At 36.5% G+C, this 19,161-nt stretch overlaps 1 protein-coding gene across 1 annotated transcript in view; it reads right to left on the bottom strand.

The window, feature by feature from the left end:
* Nucleotides 1-14,403: 14,403 nt before the first annotated feature.
* Nucleotides 14,404-19,161, bottom strand: part of FAM120A (family with sequence similarity 120 member A) — a 61,058-nt gene continuing 56,300 nt past the window's right edge. Inside the window, exons 17-18 of the mRNA XM_026677225.2 lie at nucleotides 16,856-16,952; nucleotides 14,404-16,302 (exon numbers count right to left, since the gene is read on the bottom strand). Of these exons, the coding sequence (XP_026533010.1) occupies nucleotides 15,991-16,302; nucleotides 16,856-16,952 (409 nt within the window). The 3' untranslated portion in view covers nucleotides 14,404-15,990. The remainder of the gene's footprint in view (nucleotides 16,303-16,855; nucleotides 16,953-19,161) is intronic.

The raw sequence follows: 19,161 nt of genomic DNA, 5'->3' as shown, positions 1-19,161 counted from the left end.
CAGAATTTCTGGACTTCTATGACTGTATTATAATAAAAAAAACAACCCAGTAATGATTTCATTATGACTGGCTGTGAGAAGGAAATTGATAAATGGATTTTACATAATAAGACTAAAGGTGAACTTTAGTGTGGAAAGAAAAGACTGAATGTAGTCTTTACTTTATATTTCTTCTTAGAATAAATGCTGCTGAAGCTGTTCTTTGATTCAAGCGCAAACTCACATGAATTGCTGATCCACGGTATTTTGCATCAGTTTCTGTCCTTCCTAGTTCATAAAACAGACTCTGATAATGCTCGGCAGCCCTCTTCAGGTTCCGCATGAGAATTAATGCATTTCTTTTTTTTTTAATTAAAGTTTTTTTATTTTATTTAAAAAAAAACCAAATCCATCTTTCAGTTATACAGTGTGTCAAGTGGGTTGACATATGCACATATTATTTGTACACATTTCTTACTAAGTTTACATTCATATTACAACCTATTCAACATTATATAATCATTATAACAATATCATTTAATTTCTTACTTTATTTTCCAACCATTTATAAAATAAATCCCAAATCATATAATACTCCATTTCTTCTTGTTCTCTAATTGCCAATGTTAACCTACTCATTTCTGCACATTCCAATATTTTCTTAATCACCTCCTTGTCCATCGGAACCTTTTCATTTTTCCAATTTTGAACAAATACAATTCTAGCTGCTGTTAATATATGTATAATTAAATATGTTTTTTCTTTACTATAGTTCTCGGGTAAAATCCCCAATAGAAAATAGAAAAATAGAAAAATCTCAGGCTTTAAATCTATATGTTGTTTTATTATCTTTTCCAACCATGTCTGCATTTTTGTCCAATATCTTTTAGCTTCTGTGCATGTCCACCACATATGCTAATACGATCCATCTGATGGCATTTCCAATATTTCACTGATTTGTCTTTAAACATTGCCAGTCTTGCCGGGGCAAATTGCAATCTGTAAAACATCTTATACAAATTTTCTTTGTAAGCTGTTAACATTGTTAGAATTAATGCATTTCTAATCTATGCTTTTTCATTATTTTATTTATCCATTCATTTGAGGCATTATTGCATCTCAGGAGTTCTTCTATGTAAGAGCTCCTGAGATGTAGCAAGAGTCAGGGATTGGAGCTGAAACATTTATGAGTCTTTTAAATTCTTCCTTGCCTTTTTTAGCCGTAAGTGCTAGCTTTCTACCTTTTACAATAACTGTTTCATCTAATTCCTTTTAACGGCTGTCAGCCTGATGCTGAATACATCAGCAGAAATTTCCAAAGATACTCCATTCTACTTGAAGTTAAGAGATAAGCTGTATGGGTGCAAACCATCTTAATGTCCTTAAAACTAAACAAAAATGTACTTGCATTCTGAAAGTAGTGTGTGGAGTGCAGGAATAGGAAAGAGAAACTTTCCTTTACTTTTATCATTTTTCCCACACAGCTTCTCTTCTGCAGAAATACAAAAATCTGCCTTATTTTCTACTCTGTCAAACTTTGGCTGGCAGATCAGTAGCTGCTATACCTAGAAATGAAGGATCTTGCACAAGTAATTCATGCTCTTATCTCCATGTGTGCAGACTAAAGGTAGCCCTTATTTAGCAACAACTGGGACCAGCAACTCAAGTGACATAGTCATTAAGTGAAACTTCAACTGTGCTTATGATCTTTCTTCAGTTTTCCTTTGCTTTACAGAACTACAAAGGTCATAGATGTTAGGATCGGTCACAAAGTTACTTTGTTATTACCACTGTAACTGTGAAGAGTCACTAAACAAAGCAGTTGCTAATCAAGGACTACTTATATTGCAAAAAAAGAGCTCCAATTGGTACTGACTATTACTACAGTTCAATTATTGGCAGGGCTTAATCATTAGGAACACATTACATTGGTGTTCATGGCTCTGTACTGATTACTAATATGATTTGGGTGCAATTCAAAATGATATATAAATACTACATGATTTGGCTCTAAGATTATTCAAGGCCTTCCTTTTGCCATCCAAACTGTCTCATGTAATATATAGGATCAGGAAAGAAAATTGTGACAATCCCAGCTTTTAGGGTAGAATTTTCAATATTTTATTAATTTTAATATTTTTAATAAAGTAAAATAATACTTAGAAAACTTTAGACCATCTTAGTATTGCTGTAATCTTTTATTTTTGTATTTGTAAATTTTTATTTTTATTTATTTCTTTATCACATTTATTTGCCACTCATGTCATATCCAATGACTCTGGGTGACTTCTAACATAAAAACATTATAATCATCCATTCTAAAAAAACACAGTAAATAAAAACATTAACAGATAAAATTATGTACATAAGATGACAGGAAAGGGAGCTGGGCATGGGTGGGTAGGTGGGAAGGTGGTGGTGAATTTTAATTAGTCAACCATTTTCAGTATGAAACTCTCCCATTGAGTTCCAAGCCATCTGGCAGAGCCAGGAGCTAATATATAGATAGCTAGATAGATGATAGCTAGATAGCTAGATGATAGCCAGATAAATAGCTAGATAGTGAGATAGATTAAAAACTAAGACCAAGTAATATATAACAGCAGTGGTCAGTATCAGTTTTAAAATAAGATTATTATTATACACAAAAAATGACAGTGTACACAGCAAACAAGATAACCATGCTGGGTTTCGTATCACAAATCACTAGTTGAACACTTCCCAAGCGTTTAGGATTGCGTGATGTATCAGTGGATTATGCGTGCAGATCCCAGTAAGGTGGCCTTCTGCAGCCGACCAATGGTGATTTTGTCAACGTCAATTATTTTCAAGTGCTTGTCTAGATCTTTAGGCACAGCATCCAGTGTGCCGAGTACCAATTTATTATTATTATTATTATTATTATTATTATTATTATTATTATTATTATTATTATTATTATTTCTTTCGTGAGATTCACAGCCTTTGGGGCTGGTTGGTAGCTCAACAGCTCAAGTCCTAACCAAGGACCTAGGAACTGTTCAGATAGCGTCAGAGGATATAAGCTGTTCCAAGTAGGGTGGTTTTTTTGTAGAATCAGGGTATTCAAGTCTGATAAATTCAAGATTTCCAAATAGCGAGGCAGCTCTTTAGGTATTGCTCCAAGGGCTCCAATTACAATTGGGATAACATACGATTTCTTTTTCCAAAGTCTCTCAATTTCAATTTGTAAGTCCTGATACTTTGTGATTTTTTCTTGCTGTGTGTCTACAATTCATGCATCACGAAGTATTTCAATGTCAATGAACCAAACCCTTTTCTTCTCAATTATTGTTCTGTCAGGCATGTTGTGGGCCAAATGCCTGTCTGACTGAATTCTGAAGTCCCACAAGATCTTGACTTTTTCATTTTCCAGAACCTTCTCAACCTGATGTTCCCAGTAGTTGTTACTATACTCAAATCCAAACTTTTGGCATAGTTTCCAGTTAATAATTTTAGCAACTCGGTTATGGCATTATAAGTAGTCAGTTTGTGAAATTTTGCTGCACCCACTGATTAAATGGTCAGCTGTTTCATCTTTCTCATTACAGAGGCGACATTTGCTGTTGGTGGTGACATGCTGAATCTTTGCCTTCATGCAATTTGGGGCTGAGGCTTGTTCTTGAGCAGCCAAAATAAAGCCTTCAGTTTCTTTTTTCAGTATCCCTGATTTTAGCCAATTCCAATTATTATTATTATTATTATTATTATTATTATTATTATTATTATTATTATTATTATTATTATTATTATTATTATTATTATTATTATTATTATTATTATCCCTAAGAGGTGAGACCACTCCATCCCAGACAGAAGTATATTTATCTTATATTGTTATTTATGCAGTTTATAAACCAGTAACTTATCTGACTTCCCAAAGTATGTATGTTTAGCAAAATCCAACTTTTTATAGGTCCTGTTTACTTCCATTAAATTTTGTTGATTGGGAATCACTGTTATCTTTTGTTCTGAGTCAAGTTAAGGCCTGTTTGTGCCTTAATACTAATTGCTTCAGTGTATTCATCAGGTGGTCTTCTGATTTTCCATCTCTTTCCTTCTAATTTATGTCAGAGAACAAGCTTCCCATAAATGCTTTGCTGGGCTCCCAGACCATAGATAAAGAAAACGTTATTTTGGAAGAGTCATTCCACTTGGCAGTTCAGTTTGATGCCTTCCTTTAATGATAGACATTTCTTAAGTCTTTACTTTTTTGACCTGAGGTATCCTCTGTTTTTCTTACAATGATTAGATTGTAATTATAATCTAATAATATGATAAGAATGAGATGCAACTTCCATGTTTATAAAACTGATGAAAAGTGAGGTAGAAATTCACTACACTTATATACATACATATATGCCTTAAATTTGAAAAATCACCAACTATCATGAGAATTCACGCAAAATGAGGAAATCTTACAAACCTGCCAATAGACAAAAATGTATGTTTTATGAACTGAATAGTAAAAATGTACTTTTTTTTCTCTACAGCTTGTTTGTATGTCCACACATCAAAAATAGGGACATTTTGAAGGAGTTTCTTCTGTATTTGGAGGCAAATAATAAATTCATATTTTTCTGACAGCGAAGTTGGTGGGGGTTGATGGTTGAACAAGTAGGGGATATTTTCAGTCACAGTATCATCACTTGAAATAGCCCCCCTTTAATATTAAATTAGCCCCACTGTGATGGCTTTCCAGGAAATATTAAAAATAGTTTTTAGTTAGAATGGTAAGAAAGTGGTGTCTTCACAATAATGTAGCAATATTATTTCTTCCTATGAAGCTCTGGAAATTGAGTGACAGTGAGACAACAAAATGGGACTGAATACAATGCTGAAGCTAAAGAAGGACTTCTATTAGATCTTTTTCTTATTATTGCTAGTCAATCATTGTTGCTATCAACTCAGTGTCAAGACCTCAGCAGAGCTTCCCACAGAAGCTTTGGTGGCATGGCCTGACATAACTTGGCTCTTAGGCTCTTGATCTCAACTGAATGCACAAGGCACTGTATGGTTTTGGGCAGGAGTGGGATCTACTAGTTCACACCTATTCACTAGAACCGGTTGTTAACATTCTAAGCAGTTCGGAGACCAGTTGTTAGAAGAAATTACTAGCCCAATCCTGTAAGGAAGGCAGGAAGGAAACATTCTGGTGTTGCTTACAGAAAGTGCCTTTCCGTTAACCCTTATTACATTCTTGGCAGGACTAGACTTCCTGTCTCAGGAACTTCTCTGGAGTTTTTTCCCCCCTCCTTTGCTTGTGTGGAGTGACCATTCAAAGTTACAATGGCACTGAAAAAAGTGACTTATGACCATTTTTCACACTTACAACAGTTGCAGCATCCCCACAGTCATGAGAGGCCAGGTGAGGAGATGCGTGTCTCGATATGAGTGATGAGTTGGCCACGCCCAGCCAGTCACATGACCACCAAGCCACGCCCACCAACTAAGCGATGCTCATGGAACTGGTTGTTAAAAAATTTGAATCCCACCCCTGGTTTTGGGTAAGAAGCTTTATTGTCTACTAAAGAGCCACTTGGAATAATATTTTGCCCTCCATTGGTACAAAACTGTAATCCCTTCTTATACCTATTGGATATGTTTCTCTTCCCCTCTCCCTCCATGGATTAAAGATTTTTGTGTTGTGATTTTTAAACGTGAGGCTGGCATAATTGATATCACTGCCCAGAGATTGTAACTTCAAATGGTCACTAAATGTATTATTATAAGTTGAGGACTACTTGTACAGTACTCCAAGTGGAGTCTAATCCTTTTGGTTCATGTTGGTATCATGCAGGGAGCCATGCCCATGATTTTGGAAAAAGTATTCAGAGACTGCTGCACAACAACATGTGCAAAAAAATGCTTTGAGGCCAGGAAATAGGGAAAGTAGGAAAAGACTCAGACTGGCCTCTCCTCGATGCCCGAAATATTAGAAAGGAAAGAGAAAATTTAGTCAGGCATATAAGATTGTCTTAAAATAGCCTATCTCAATAAAGTATAATTCTAATTGTCTTATGGAGTTTGTTTCTTCAGAGCTTTAGGGTTGATGTTATTTTTTTGAGACAGGCCTATAGTTTTTTGTAATTACCTTGAAGATTCTCTGATTAGGTACTACTTTTTCCATTTCCCACATTTGTAAACATATGTATATGGCTGAAATTTGAAAAATCACCAATTTCATGAGAACTTTAAACAAAATGCAGAAGTTTTGCCAGCAGACAGAAATCTCAGGAGGCATAAGTCTTGTAGGAATGATCTGAGATTTAGCCATCTTACAGATTTCAACTAATTGTTTTATGACTTGGATTTTTAATGCCCTGGCTATGATAGTCATAGTTAACAGATAACAGATAATCAGAGTTGGAAGAGACCTTATAGGTCATCTAGTGTTCAACCTCCTGCCCAAGCGGGAGACCTTACACCATTTCTGATAAATGGCAGTCCAATCACTTCTTGAAAATCTCAAGTGATGGCGCTCCCACAACTTCCGAGGGCAAGCTGTTCCATTGGTTGATTATTCCATTGGTTGGTTGATCCATTGGTTCCATTGGTTGATAAATGTAAAAATAAATGGGGTTTCTGAACCTTTGTTTATGTTTCACGTTTACCTAAATGTATATGCATTATTAATTGTATTGTGGTTTGTAAATTGCATTAGAAGGCCTTTCTTGAAAGGCTTTTTGGAAATGTGTTAAAATAAAGATGCAAAGAAATAGTGAGAATGATGCTCATAAAATTAATTTACATATGTGTTTGCCACCTAGCCAATCAAATCCTTCTACTGCTCCTTTAAAGCCTCATCAGGCAGCAAAAACAGAATTGTAGATTACAATGATTGACAAAGTAAAAGAAAAGTTCACTATAAGATGGTTAGCAGCATAGCTCAAAACAATTAACTACTAATTATTAAAGAAGTTGGGATAGCTAAAACAGCTAAGTGCATCCAAGATCAGTTAAGGAGCTCCTGCAGGTTGATTGCTGTCTTGTTAAAGAAAACATTATTCTTCTATCCTGCTAACATCCACACTCCAGCTGAATATCCAATCATGGTGAAGGCTCTTAGGGATTCTTCTTCCAGCATCATATGTAAGCATGAACAATTTATCAACATAACATGGAGATTTATTTAAATCTTAACTCTGCCTAAGGGGTACTGACATGCTGAAGTACTCGCATCAACCGCCTTTATTTTATGTTTCCTGATATGCTCAAAGATCATAATGCAGTTTTTAAAAAACTCTAAAATTTTAAAATGTTTTTTCTAAAAGAAAAAAGACTAATGGTATCATAACAATTCTTATAAACAAAATAGATCATGATTTCTCTTCCATGGTTTGTGTTGTCAGTCTCAGTATTGAACAATAAATCCGGGTCCTTTGTTTAAAAGAGTGCAGAGAAAAGGGCTTGCCAGCGAAATCCCATTTTATTGATTTGATTTTGACCGTCTTTATTATTTTTATAAATAATTCAAGGTGGTGAACACACCTAATGCTTAATCTTTTCATTTAATTTTTGTAATAACCACGATCCATGTCTTTTTTTAAAATCAAAGGCCCATATTCTAAATTCAAAGAAAGGGGAGAAAAATAGAAGCTGAAGTAAATAGGGAGAAAAAATGGATGTAAGGTCTTCCATCTTTGGTCACTTGGTCATATAGATATTAGTTGACCATATTGTTTCTATTCTAAATGTTGGCTTTGAAATGGCTTTCATTATTTCACAAAATTGCCAGAGATGGAACTTGAATAGATGTTTTCCCAACTACATTGTTGTCTTGAAATGACATTTCAGAATGGTATTTTCAGAAAAATCACAGAATCTCCATGGTTAGGTTATTCTTAATCCATAGGCATTATGTAATTATTAGGCCTGTCTTTTCATATTTTTTTCCTTTTTGGTAAAAAGGAAAAAAGAAGAAGCAATGCAATGAAAAAACAAGGAAGGCTTATGAGTGAAGAACAAGCATCATAACCCTGTGAAATGTACTGTTTGCACAACAATATCAACTGAAGCATTTTGTGTCAACCCGGTTGCTTGTTTGCTTGATCTTAATTATCTCAGGGTTTGAAGAGAGAGGGATTTTCCTCTTGCTAAGTGCTTCTCCACCTATCCTTGAATTAGAAAAGAACTACACTAGCAGGAACTTTTGTTTTTTTCCATTATTGATCTCTATCCTCTTATTTTTCCTCATTTTCCTCAAAAGTCATGGGGGACAAAGACTAACAGAACTGATACATCATCAGGATACACTTGGTTTCTCATGATGGAAAATATCAATTGAGTTAGAACAATGTAAGTCTCTTGTGTGTTGGCTGAGGCCAAAGTTAAGGCTAATGTGTGGCAATATGACAGAAAAAAAGATGCCAGGGCATATCCTCCATGCTGCAAAACCAGTGGTTCCCCCCCATCCATGAAAGTGGTACATGTTGGTACACTAAGCACAGCCTGCAGAAACTATCCTTACATCTCAGCAACACCTTGGCAGAGCTTCCTACAAGTGAATGAGGAGTAGTGTCAAGGCAGTAATGGATGGGTTCAAACTGTCTGTTTTTCTCCCTTCCTGTGTTACCACCAATCATACTACTAAATGCAAGAGAGGTGAGGTTGGACTACTCCCAAGTGGGGCTGTTAATCATTGGCTGCTTTTCAAAAAAAAAAAAAAAAAGGTCTCCATCAACTAGAATATATTAAAAGGCCATTCCATGATTTTCAGCCCTGTAGGCCAGGCCTTCAGGATCTTTCTATACTACTGAGCCTTAGTGAATTTGGTCAATTTCACATTTTTCCTCCCCTTTTTATATCTGCAAGTGAAGACGGAGTGAAATGAATCAGACAAATGCTTAGATTTATATTACTACTTGGGTAAGCGAGAAGCGTGAACCCGTAAAATAAATTCAGAAGTGCCAAACTAAGAAAGCAGACAGTACTTTAAAAGGGGTTGGGGTTGGGGAGTGAAATTGGAAGGATCTTTTTTTCAGAAAAAAAAAAAAAGAGCCCTCAAGTAGCAGATTTAAGAGAAGACCAACCTTTTCTCCTTTGCAGAAAGTGCATGCAGCTACAGTAAGGGATAATAAAATTGACCAGGCAATACATTTAAAGAAAATGTTCCTTTGACTTCTGAGCGGTTTATGATTTCAAATCCTGCCATGTGACCCTTCCTGAACCTGGGACAGCCGCCAACGGCATTTGTAAGATTGATCTAGTTGCAATCCTATACGTATGGCTATGTGCATGTAACACATTTATATACCACAGATTTTATATTAGACATTGAATTTAATATCACAACATTTTACTTGTGGCAATGGCAACAAATAGCAGCAACTGGGGAGCAGGACTTGCCTCAAAGGACTAAGTTTAATGGTAGGTCCGGGACTAATTTCTCCAGCTAGAAGTGCTTCGCAATTGCTGGGACACCTCTACCAATTCAATGCCTTTTTTTTCCTTTTTCTTTTGAGCCTTATTGTACTCTGCAGATGCATGAGGGCATTGGCTGATTCGAAACTTTGGAATTCTTTCCATGTATATATGTCAAACCAACTTACATAAACACAATATGCATTGAATTCTCCCAATGATGGGCTAGTCAATTTTAAGGCTTCACAGAATATCAGAATAGATTAACAGAGTTCAAAGGGACCATGGATGTCTTCTAATTCAACCCCCTATAGGAAATTAACCCTATACCATTTCAGAAAAATGGTTGTCCAAACTCTTCTTAAATACTTCCAGTGTTTACAACTTCTGGAGGCAAGTTGTTCTACTGATTAACTGTTCCAGCTAAGAGTAATATATGGGGTCTCTCGCCAAATGATTGATCAGTTGAGCAACACATGTAAAAAAGAAGAAAGCCTTCCTTGCACCTAAACAGCAGTGTGAAACCAAGTGTACGTCCAACCAAGGGAATGATTTCACAGCTGATTTCACAGACTACACACAGGGCATTAAATAAATAAATAAATCTCTGTAAAGCAGCCAATATTTCCAGATTTGTCTTTAATAAATGGTTAGAATCTGGTATGCTACAATGACTGACTATTCCTTGAAAGGAAGAGGCTATTATTACCAATATATACATTTCAGTAGCATAAACTTTCAAGTTAATGAACTCATGAAAAGACTTCGTAGACCATGTCAGAATGGTTTGAAAGATAATGAATGGCTTTTGTCTGTTGCATCCAAACAGTGGTGGGATTCAAATATTTTTACCACCAGTTTGGTGGGCGTGGCTTGGTGGCCTCGCTTTGAGCGTGCGCACACACTTTGCTTGCGCACGCATGCCAAATGCACATTTTGCACAGGCACAGAGGCATTTGCGCAGGTGCAGAGGTGTTCTAACTCACCTCCTGCAAGCCTGCACTCTCCCGGTCGCTTCAGCAGCTGCTGCGCAGCACTCTTCTGTGCCGCGCAAAGCAGCTGCGCTTCAAAGTCAGGGGATAAAGGTGAGTATGGGAGGCTGGGCAGGCAGGTGGGCCCAACAGCAGAGTGGTGGAGAGAACCGGTTTGGTTTCTGCTGCTCATCGCTGCTACCGGCTTGGCAGAACCGGGCCGAACCAGTAGAATACCACCACTGCATCTAAAGTCATATAATGAAAATCATGTAAATCAAGAGTTTACCACTCAACTATGGCATTCTAACAGAGATGAATTGCATTGCACTCCAATATCCTTTATTAACATGAATCCACACAAACTGAGAAGTTTTTTTAACAGGACCAGATTTAACAAGCAAACATATTTAAATTGAGTTCCTTTTCCAGATATTGCTCCTGGTCACAAGAGCCTTTGTCAATGCATTCTCTACAAGTAACTCTCAAACATCTGAGAACCAAAATTCAGATACAAATTTCTTTTTAAAATCATTATTTTGTCACATCCCCATTGCCAAAAGTAATGGAAGTAGTCTTGAGAAATGGATTTCAACTTTTGGGAAGCAAGAGAATAGTAGAATTGTGAACTTTGAGGTTCCCAATGTAGCTCAGAATATGCCTCAGCTGTTCTTTTTATTTTAAATTTTGAATCTCACATCATTTTCAGCTCTATATGGGCTGAATAATTCTTTAAGTGAATTAATCTGTCACTTTCAGTAGTTAAGAGACCAGCCCTTTCTTTAGAAGCATACTTATTCAGCCAGAATAAAGATCAAGGTAAGTCAAAACTAGTGGGAACTTACAGAGGATGTTTGAGGACTATCTTTACCTCCCATATCTTCTGGTTAAGTATATTTTGTGACTGGCAACACTCACAATGGTAACCAGTAGGTGACTGGACAATTCCAATATTGCCATCATAGCATGTTTTTGGAATGCTACAAGAATTTGTTAAGTTGGTGAACTTTAGTAAAATTATTATCTTCCTCTGAAAATGATTCTGTACAGTAGGAAACAGTATAAGGAGGGTCTTAAATTAACCTGACATCTGTTGAGAGGCAAATTCTGCAAAGTTTGGTTCTTCTAGGAAATTCTTGATTTATCTTCAGGGGTGGGATTCAACTGGTGTAACAACCGTTTTGGTGAGTGCATGTGCATTTGAAAACCACCCATTTTCAGCTCTAATACTTACCTTCTACTGCAGCCCCGGTGAGTAAAACAGCTGAGGCGTGGCAATCCGCGCAAAACAGCTGAGCTGCAAAACACAGAAATAAAGGAGACTAGGGCAGGGGTGGGTGGGCAGGGCCAAATGATCACCGGAACTACTGGTTCGCCAAAACCGGTCCAATCCACCTCAGCTTGTCTTGCTGACAACTTTCACCTTCAGACTAGAGAAAAACACAACAAAAATAGCTATCCTTCACTGACACTAACCCAAAAAGACTTAGTTGAGGATATAAAGTAACAGGAATGTTGGGGAAAAAAATGACCATGTAATGCTGGAATTATTAACTTTTAAGGGGAACAAAGTTGGAGTGCGGTTGAATTTTTTCCCCCCAAAAGAGCAATGACAGGAGATTGGGAAAAGAAACTTAAAGAAACAGTAAATACTAAAGCAACAATTACAAAGGAACTCCAAAGGATGGATCGGTGATGGGGGGATTTCAGCAATGCATATCATTGAAATCTCCCTTTCCATCATTCTAGAGTGTAAAACAGTGATTATTTTATTTAACTTTTATTTATAAAATTTAGTCGCTGCCCATCTTACCACAGGATAACTCCAGATGGTTTACCATCATATAAAAGAAAAATATTTATACATCCTAAAAAAATAAACTAAAACAATCCAAATGCTACGATTCAATAAAAGATGGGACGGTGGGAGCCAACCTCATTCCAGGGGGCAAGATGTTTCAGAGGGCAGGTACAACAGCAGAGAAGGTCCTTCTGGACTTCGCCAGCCAGAATAATCAGGGCCTGCAGCATACCTCTTCTGCCGGCACAGGTGGGACAGGCCTATCCCAGTCGGATGAGATGGTCCTTCAAGTAGCCTGGATACATGTCATGAAGGGCTTTAAAGGCGATTACTAACTCTGGATACATGTCATACTAACACTTTGAATTGCACTGGAAGCAAACTAGCAGCCAATGCAGTTTGCAGAGCAATGGTGTTACATGGACCATTCTTTGGGTCCCAAGAACTGTCCATGTTGCCACGCCAGCTGCAGCTTCCGAAAGCTCTTCAGAGGTAGAGAGCATTACAATAGTCTTAACTGTGAGATGACTAGGGCCTGAATGACTTGAGTTATTTTCAGTTACAGGAGAGCAGATTCCAATGTTAATGTTAATTCAAGTTAATTCAAGAATAAAATTAGCCAAGAGGTGAAAAGTTGGGTCTCACTGGATATGTTCAAGAGATAATTTGGGTAGCCATCTGGTAACACTTTACTGAGCATTTGACTGGGGGACCTAAGCAAACTCCAGGATTTGTTCTATTGTTGTCATGAATCTATCAGTTCTAGAGTATTTGTAAGCAGATTGTTAATTCACTAGGCAGCATTTAGTGTTGCTTGTCCACAACAGAATGGTTAGGAACAAAAAGAATGGACTTCTCTTTCACCTTGTAGTGCCACCTCAAATATCTTCACCAAATGGTTAGTGATTTGCTTCAGTGCAGTTTGAAGCAAGGAACAAAAATAGTATGACTGCTGTAGAAACTATACTGCTCTAGTTTGACACAGTCAGCACAAAAATAGCTACTAATGTTTTAATTGAATGCATACATACAAATAGTAACAATTTGGGGACAATGAAACAGAGATATAGGGGATGGGACAAAATACACAATTGAGAATCAAAAACAATATATGGAAGACCATGGGAATGGATCTTTAGCAGTCTTTCCCTTCCTGTTTTTCTCCATCGATAGTCAGAAAACAGAAATGCACTGTACGCATTTCAATCTATTTTTTTCTGACCTATGTTTTTTCTATCAGCCTTAGAAAAGTAGCAGAAAGTAGACTAATTCCAGACAATTATTTATCTATCTAAAGAAACAGCTGTCTTCTTTTTACAGTAAAGATGAGATTCTCACTACCAGGCACTACATTCGTTAAAACTTCTGGCATCCCCAAGAACACCTCCCTTTGAAAATGGCAGCTGCTGCTGTGTAATTAAATTCATTTTCTGTCCCAACCCTATGCACATTTAAGATGTTATCCTCTCCCCAAAATGAGTTCCACATAAGATGAGAAACTAAAGGATCAAGAGGCAATCTTCTGTACCTAGAATTTTTGCAGGTTAGCCTTGTTTCATTGAAAACCATTCACTAGGAAAGTTGCACTTGAGATATGAGCAAAGAAGTCCTTTCTGGATTTCTTTTGAGAATGCCATAGCTTTGCTATTGAATTAAATATAGGAGCACCAAGGCTGTTTTCCGAAATGGAATCAGAAATTGAATGTTTGTTTAGCTTGGGTTCCATAGCAAATTGTGCCGATATGACATGTCCTCTCAAAATCACTGGTTACTGCCAGCAAGATGCTTTATGGCACGTTACGGGACTCAAAATAGCAAGGTTTATTATGCATTAGATTTCCTAGCGTTATGAATTCTAATAGAGAGGTAATGTGGAATTCATTTTTATATCCAGGATATTCAATAATTTTTTTCCAAAATTGCAACTCCAATCTTTTGCTTTGAAGGATGACAAAATAAAAAGTGATTATTCTGCAACAGGAACTTTTATTATTTACACAAAACAACACGGAGAGGTGGTGTATTGATGACCACCCACCATGTTTGCTCTCAAGACAAAAACTCATCAGTTGCAACTGACATCTTGGAAGCTGAAAAAAATTTAACATCTGCTCAACATGGATCTACCTTGTTGTCATTACAACCTTTATTTCTAGAGCTCATTATCAATTACTAAAATTCCTGATGTTTGAAGACTTCAAATTTGTGTGGGAAAAAAATGAAAAAGAAAGAAAATTATTGGGAACAGAAGTAAGACACCATACAAGAAGGTTATACTAAAAGAATAAAGATTTTTATTAAGCATTGTAAGTTGCATTCAATAGCCTTCAAATACACCACACCACAATCCATCTACAACCAATCAAACCCAACAGTAGTTCATTCTTGCACAATCCATGAGTTGGGGCAGAACTCCCTTCAACTTACATTAAGATACCTACTTAGCTCTTGCGGGCAGGGAATGGGGAATTACACCTCATTTCTGATCACTAATGTGTGATGAAGAGCATCAGGAGAATTATATGAAAACGAATATAAAGAAATGATTCTGATTCTGAAGTACATTAAGTTTGGAAACACTAACAAAAACATCAAAATGATACAGGTATATTTGCTTATACTAAATTCTTGATGGGAAAGTTCTCAAGAACAAGCCATTTGTTTCCTGCTACAGAAGGGGGGTATTTCTTGAAGATCAAAGCTTTTTTTGTGTTTTTCCACAGAATTTCATATTTGCTAATATGAAGGCATAAAACAGCAACAGAGAACAATAATGCATACAGCAATGAGTACACCAGGGTAACGTTGATATTCAAAACGGCTAGATAATTTTTTTTTGTTTTAGAATAAATGCAACAGAGGTCAATAATCACAAAATTTTAAGGTTAGAGCAAGATCAGTCAATGACTAAACATAGTTAACATCTTTTATAGGACTATTACTGATTATTAGCTTTTTTTGTTTTGCAAATGGGCACAGTACTTGTAAGAATGGAAGAAAGAGGACAAGAACATGCATAATATTAACTACACACTTTAAAATTATGAACCATGCAGAAGTTTAGCTCAAATAGTAGTACTAATGGTCTACGTCTGATTCAAAAACCACATAGTTCATTGATCACGGATGCATGGTATTAGTCACAAAAAGTATCAGAACACATTGTGTTTCTTTTGAAAAGGTCATTTGCATCTTCTATGATTTTCAAGTTAAATCCATTTTAACTTGCTTGTAAAGTATTATGATGTATATTTAAAATCAGCAGAACTCCAATATTACTCTATAATTTTTTTTTGATAGTTTGCACATTTTAAACATAAAAAGAAACCACATCAACGGTGATGAAATTTAAGAAAAGAAAGAACTGTGGTTGTGCCTTTCCCCCCCCCATAATCATGAAATCAAAGCCTTAAGGAAAGCTTTGTGACATAGTAATGCAAAATCAAATATAATGGCATACATATGGTGCCAAGTACTAAAAATTATACTTTAAGCTATATATACTGAAAGACTGCCAAAATTTGTTTTTCTTTTCCTTTTTAATATATTTCAAGAAACAAAAACTACAAGCTTTTGTTGTAACCAGTTTAAACTTTGTGTATACATCATTTTAAGTGCGGGAGTCAAATGCTCTTCATTCTCTTTCATTTTTATTGTATTGTAGCATTTTGACTACAACTGGTTAAAACTAAAAATGTGTTCTTTAAATCTCTGACATCCAAGAGGGATCCAAATTTCCAAGTCCTCATTTTTCTCTTACGGAAAGGAAAAAATGTACGTAACTGTAGGCTCTCTTTCTTTCCAGATATTCCTAATCCTGACCCTTCCAACATCCTTCACCCTCTATAAAAAATAAGTTTACTCTTCTTTTTTTAAGACAGTAGCCTCAAGAGCATCATCTTTATGGCAAATACTGTCTGCATTTAGTGCATTTAAGTGAGGATTTGTATTGCACATTTTAGAGTCATTACTCAAGGCACTTTCAGACTGGTTGGAAGCCCTGACATCTGCTGTACTCCCATTCATATGGGAAGCTGGTTTCTCCTCATTTATTATGCCATTTTCAGCCAGGGATCCTTCTGAAGACACAATAGAGGACTTGCCTTCCTCTGATTTTGATTTAAGTTCTTTGGCCACTTCCTCTGCTGAAGCAGCATAAGGAGGTTTGCCCTGTTTTTTAAACATAGAAATAAAATAATTAAAGAGAAAGAAATAATGAAAGTAGTTAGCAACATAAGTGAAAGAGTTATCAACTTAGGAAAATTACTGAAATTCAGCATTTCTTGGGATTTTTGTTACACAAAATATGATGCTTGCCACTTTTTGGTTTGGGAAATTTGAACTATTTGAAATCCACATCATCAAGGGTATTAACTGTCTTAATATCTGATAATAAAACATCACCTTTTGTAAAACAAAGTTCTTTAAACAATTACTATATATTATAGTATATTACTATACTAAACATAGTGGAGAGTGTGCTGGTTTATCTAACTGCTTTGTGTGGAAATAGAATACTAAGCCGGACATTGATCTCACTCAGCAATTTGGCACTGGTTTTTTTTATTCTTTAATGAAAACCACAAGGAAAATGAATTTGTTAACTTTCCGTTTGGCCTAATGCATCTAAAACACAATCGTGTTTTCTAAAACACAATCCCAATGCAACATTAACCTATGTACAATAACAAAAAGAGCTGATCCCTGATTTTGTTTCCATTACCTGAATAACTCCCTGGTTCTTATAAGCTCTCCCATAGTATCTTCCTCCTCGGCCAAATGTTCTTATCACTGGCGTGGAAATAACTCCTCTAGGACGTCTTTATAGAACAAGAAAAAGGTAAACACATTTAATTTCATAAATTTATTTGGAAATACAGCAGATTTCAATTTTCCATGCATAACCAAAAAGGCAGTTGTGTTTCTTATTTTCAGAAAGCAACTAAAACATCATTTTAATAGATTGAATTCTAGCTTTGCAATATTTCTTCTCCTTATATCATGCATTTCCCACTTACCAGCTATTTAACCTAGCAAGAGAAAAGTTTTTATTTGAATAATTATTGATAATATAATTTATACTGGAATAAAATTATCCTCATTGCTAGAACATGTTCTTAAGCAAGCTAAACTGTAAGACTAAAGTTGAAGAAACTTCCTATGAGTAGATTCAATTGTACTTCTTTATTGATTCTTAATTGCCACTCTATTTTTACAATCTCATTTTAGTGTTGCTATGTTTTTCCAACTGCAATAGGGTTAATTTCCTAATTATGGTAGCATTAATTTCCTAATTATAATGCAATATACTTTTAGTTATTTATTGGATTTTATGTGGCTGCACATCTCAAATATGTAACTGGCCAATGAATAATAATAAAACTGCAGACAAGTATCACATTAAAAACACATAGCAGGAAATATTTTTTTTTAAAGATCATACAATTAACATAACCAGGTAATGGCACTGTCACCCATCGGGACCCCAGGCTTGAGATAGAACTGGGTTTCCAAGGCCTTGCAGAAGGCCATTAAGGTCAGGATAATCCCTCTCTGGAGGAATGGCATTCCAGAGGGCAGGTGCTACAGAGACAGTCCTGTAAATTTCCTGGCTCCTAGCCATGAAAGGCTTTGAAAGTGAATACTGGCACCTGGAATTGCACTGAGAAACATTCCAGTAGCCTATGCACTTTTTGGTGTCCCATGCGCAGTAGTCCAACGTAATGAGACATTGCAGGGCGAAAAGCAAGAAGTATCAACCTCCAATCCCAGAGGCTCTTCATACCATAACTCCATCTCCTGTACACCTTCTTTCAGGTAGTGGCCAACCGCTATCTTTTGGGACTACCATACTTGATATCCATGTCTAGCATGGTATGCTGCGAGAGACAAAGCTCACCCTACCTGAGCTGCCACTGTTACAATTTAAAAGTCAAAATCCAAAAGTTACAATAATGTCATCTCCTAACCATGTTGCATAACAGTCATCATTAATGTTCTCTAGAGAACCCAAAGTGATGATAGTCTACTATAGATGAAGAAGTCTCTGCCTAAATATTATGAATCACAATGTAATTCTAAATAAAAAAAGTGTTTTCATGAAACTAGCTTGAAATATGTATGTTGGATTATACTGAACATGATAAAGTCATCAGAAAAAAAAACCCTAGCACAAATTCCTGGCCACATACATTAATCTACATCTATAGAAACAGAAAGACTCCTGAGTAGTCCTGTTTCAATTTTTTGACTTGTTCAGCTTCTTGGAGATTCCAACATTAATCAGATGTTCCAAGAACAGCACAGATCCCCCCCCCCCCCCCCCCCCCCCCCCGTCATTTCTGCCCCAAATCCCCCCCCCCCCCCCCCCCCCCCCGAACGACCGTCTGAAGAACATAAGATGTCATGATCTTTGCCCAGCTTCTGTGCTCATTTTTCCAAAAAGAATTCCTTTTCTATACCCAAAAGTGATGTAATCTACGCTGTATGTGACAAGAAGCCAGCCCTCGCTCACAGGAATGAGGACTTTGTTCGGGTATTTTCCCACGTCATTATAGTTGTGCTTTTAAAGTTGTAGCAACGTTTTGGCAGAATCTCATCTGTGATCAGTGATTTTCATCTGTGAATCACAGAATTTCATCACAGTGAATCTCATCTGTGATCATCTGTGATTTTCCATGGGATCACCCCTCTCACCTGTCATCGCAAACCTCTACATGGAACACTTTGAAACACAAGCTCTAGAAAAATATGATCACAAACCCAAACTCTGGCTCACATACGTAGATGACACCTTCATAATCTGGCCACATGGGAAAGAAAAACTGAACAACTTCCTCACACACCTCAACAGCCTACACCCCAAAATACAATTCACCATGGAAACAGAAGCTAACAATCAACTTCCCTTCCTAGATGTCTTAGTATACAAAAAATCCAATGGCTCCCTAGGACACACCATCTACCAGAAGAAAACACATACAAACTGCTATCTACACACACTCTCACACCACCACCCAGCACAGATCA

The sequence above is a fragment of the Notechis scutatus genome, chromosome 2 (assembly GCF_049901735.1).
Source record: "Notechis scutatus isolate UNSWTSFEM ecotype Mainland chromosome 2, rNotScu1.2, whole genome shotgun sequence".
NCBI classification, from domain to species: domain Eukaryota; kingdom Metazoa; phylum Chordata; class Lepidosauria; order Squamata; family Elapidae; genus Notechis; species Notechis scutatus.
This window is presented reverse-complemented; position numbering and strand designations above follow the sequence as displayed.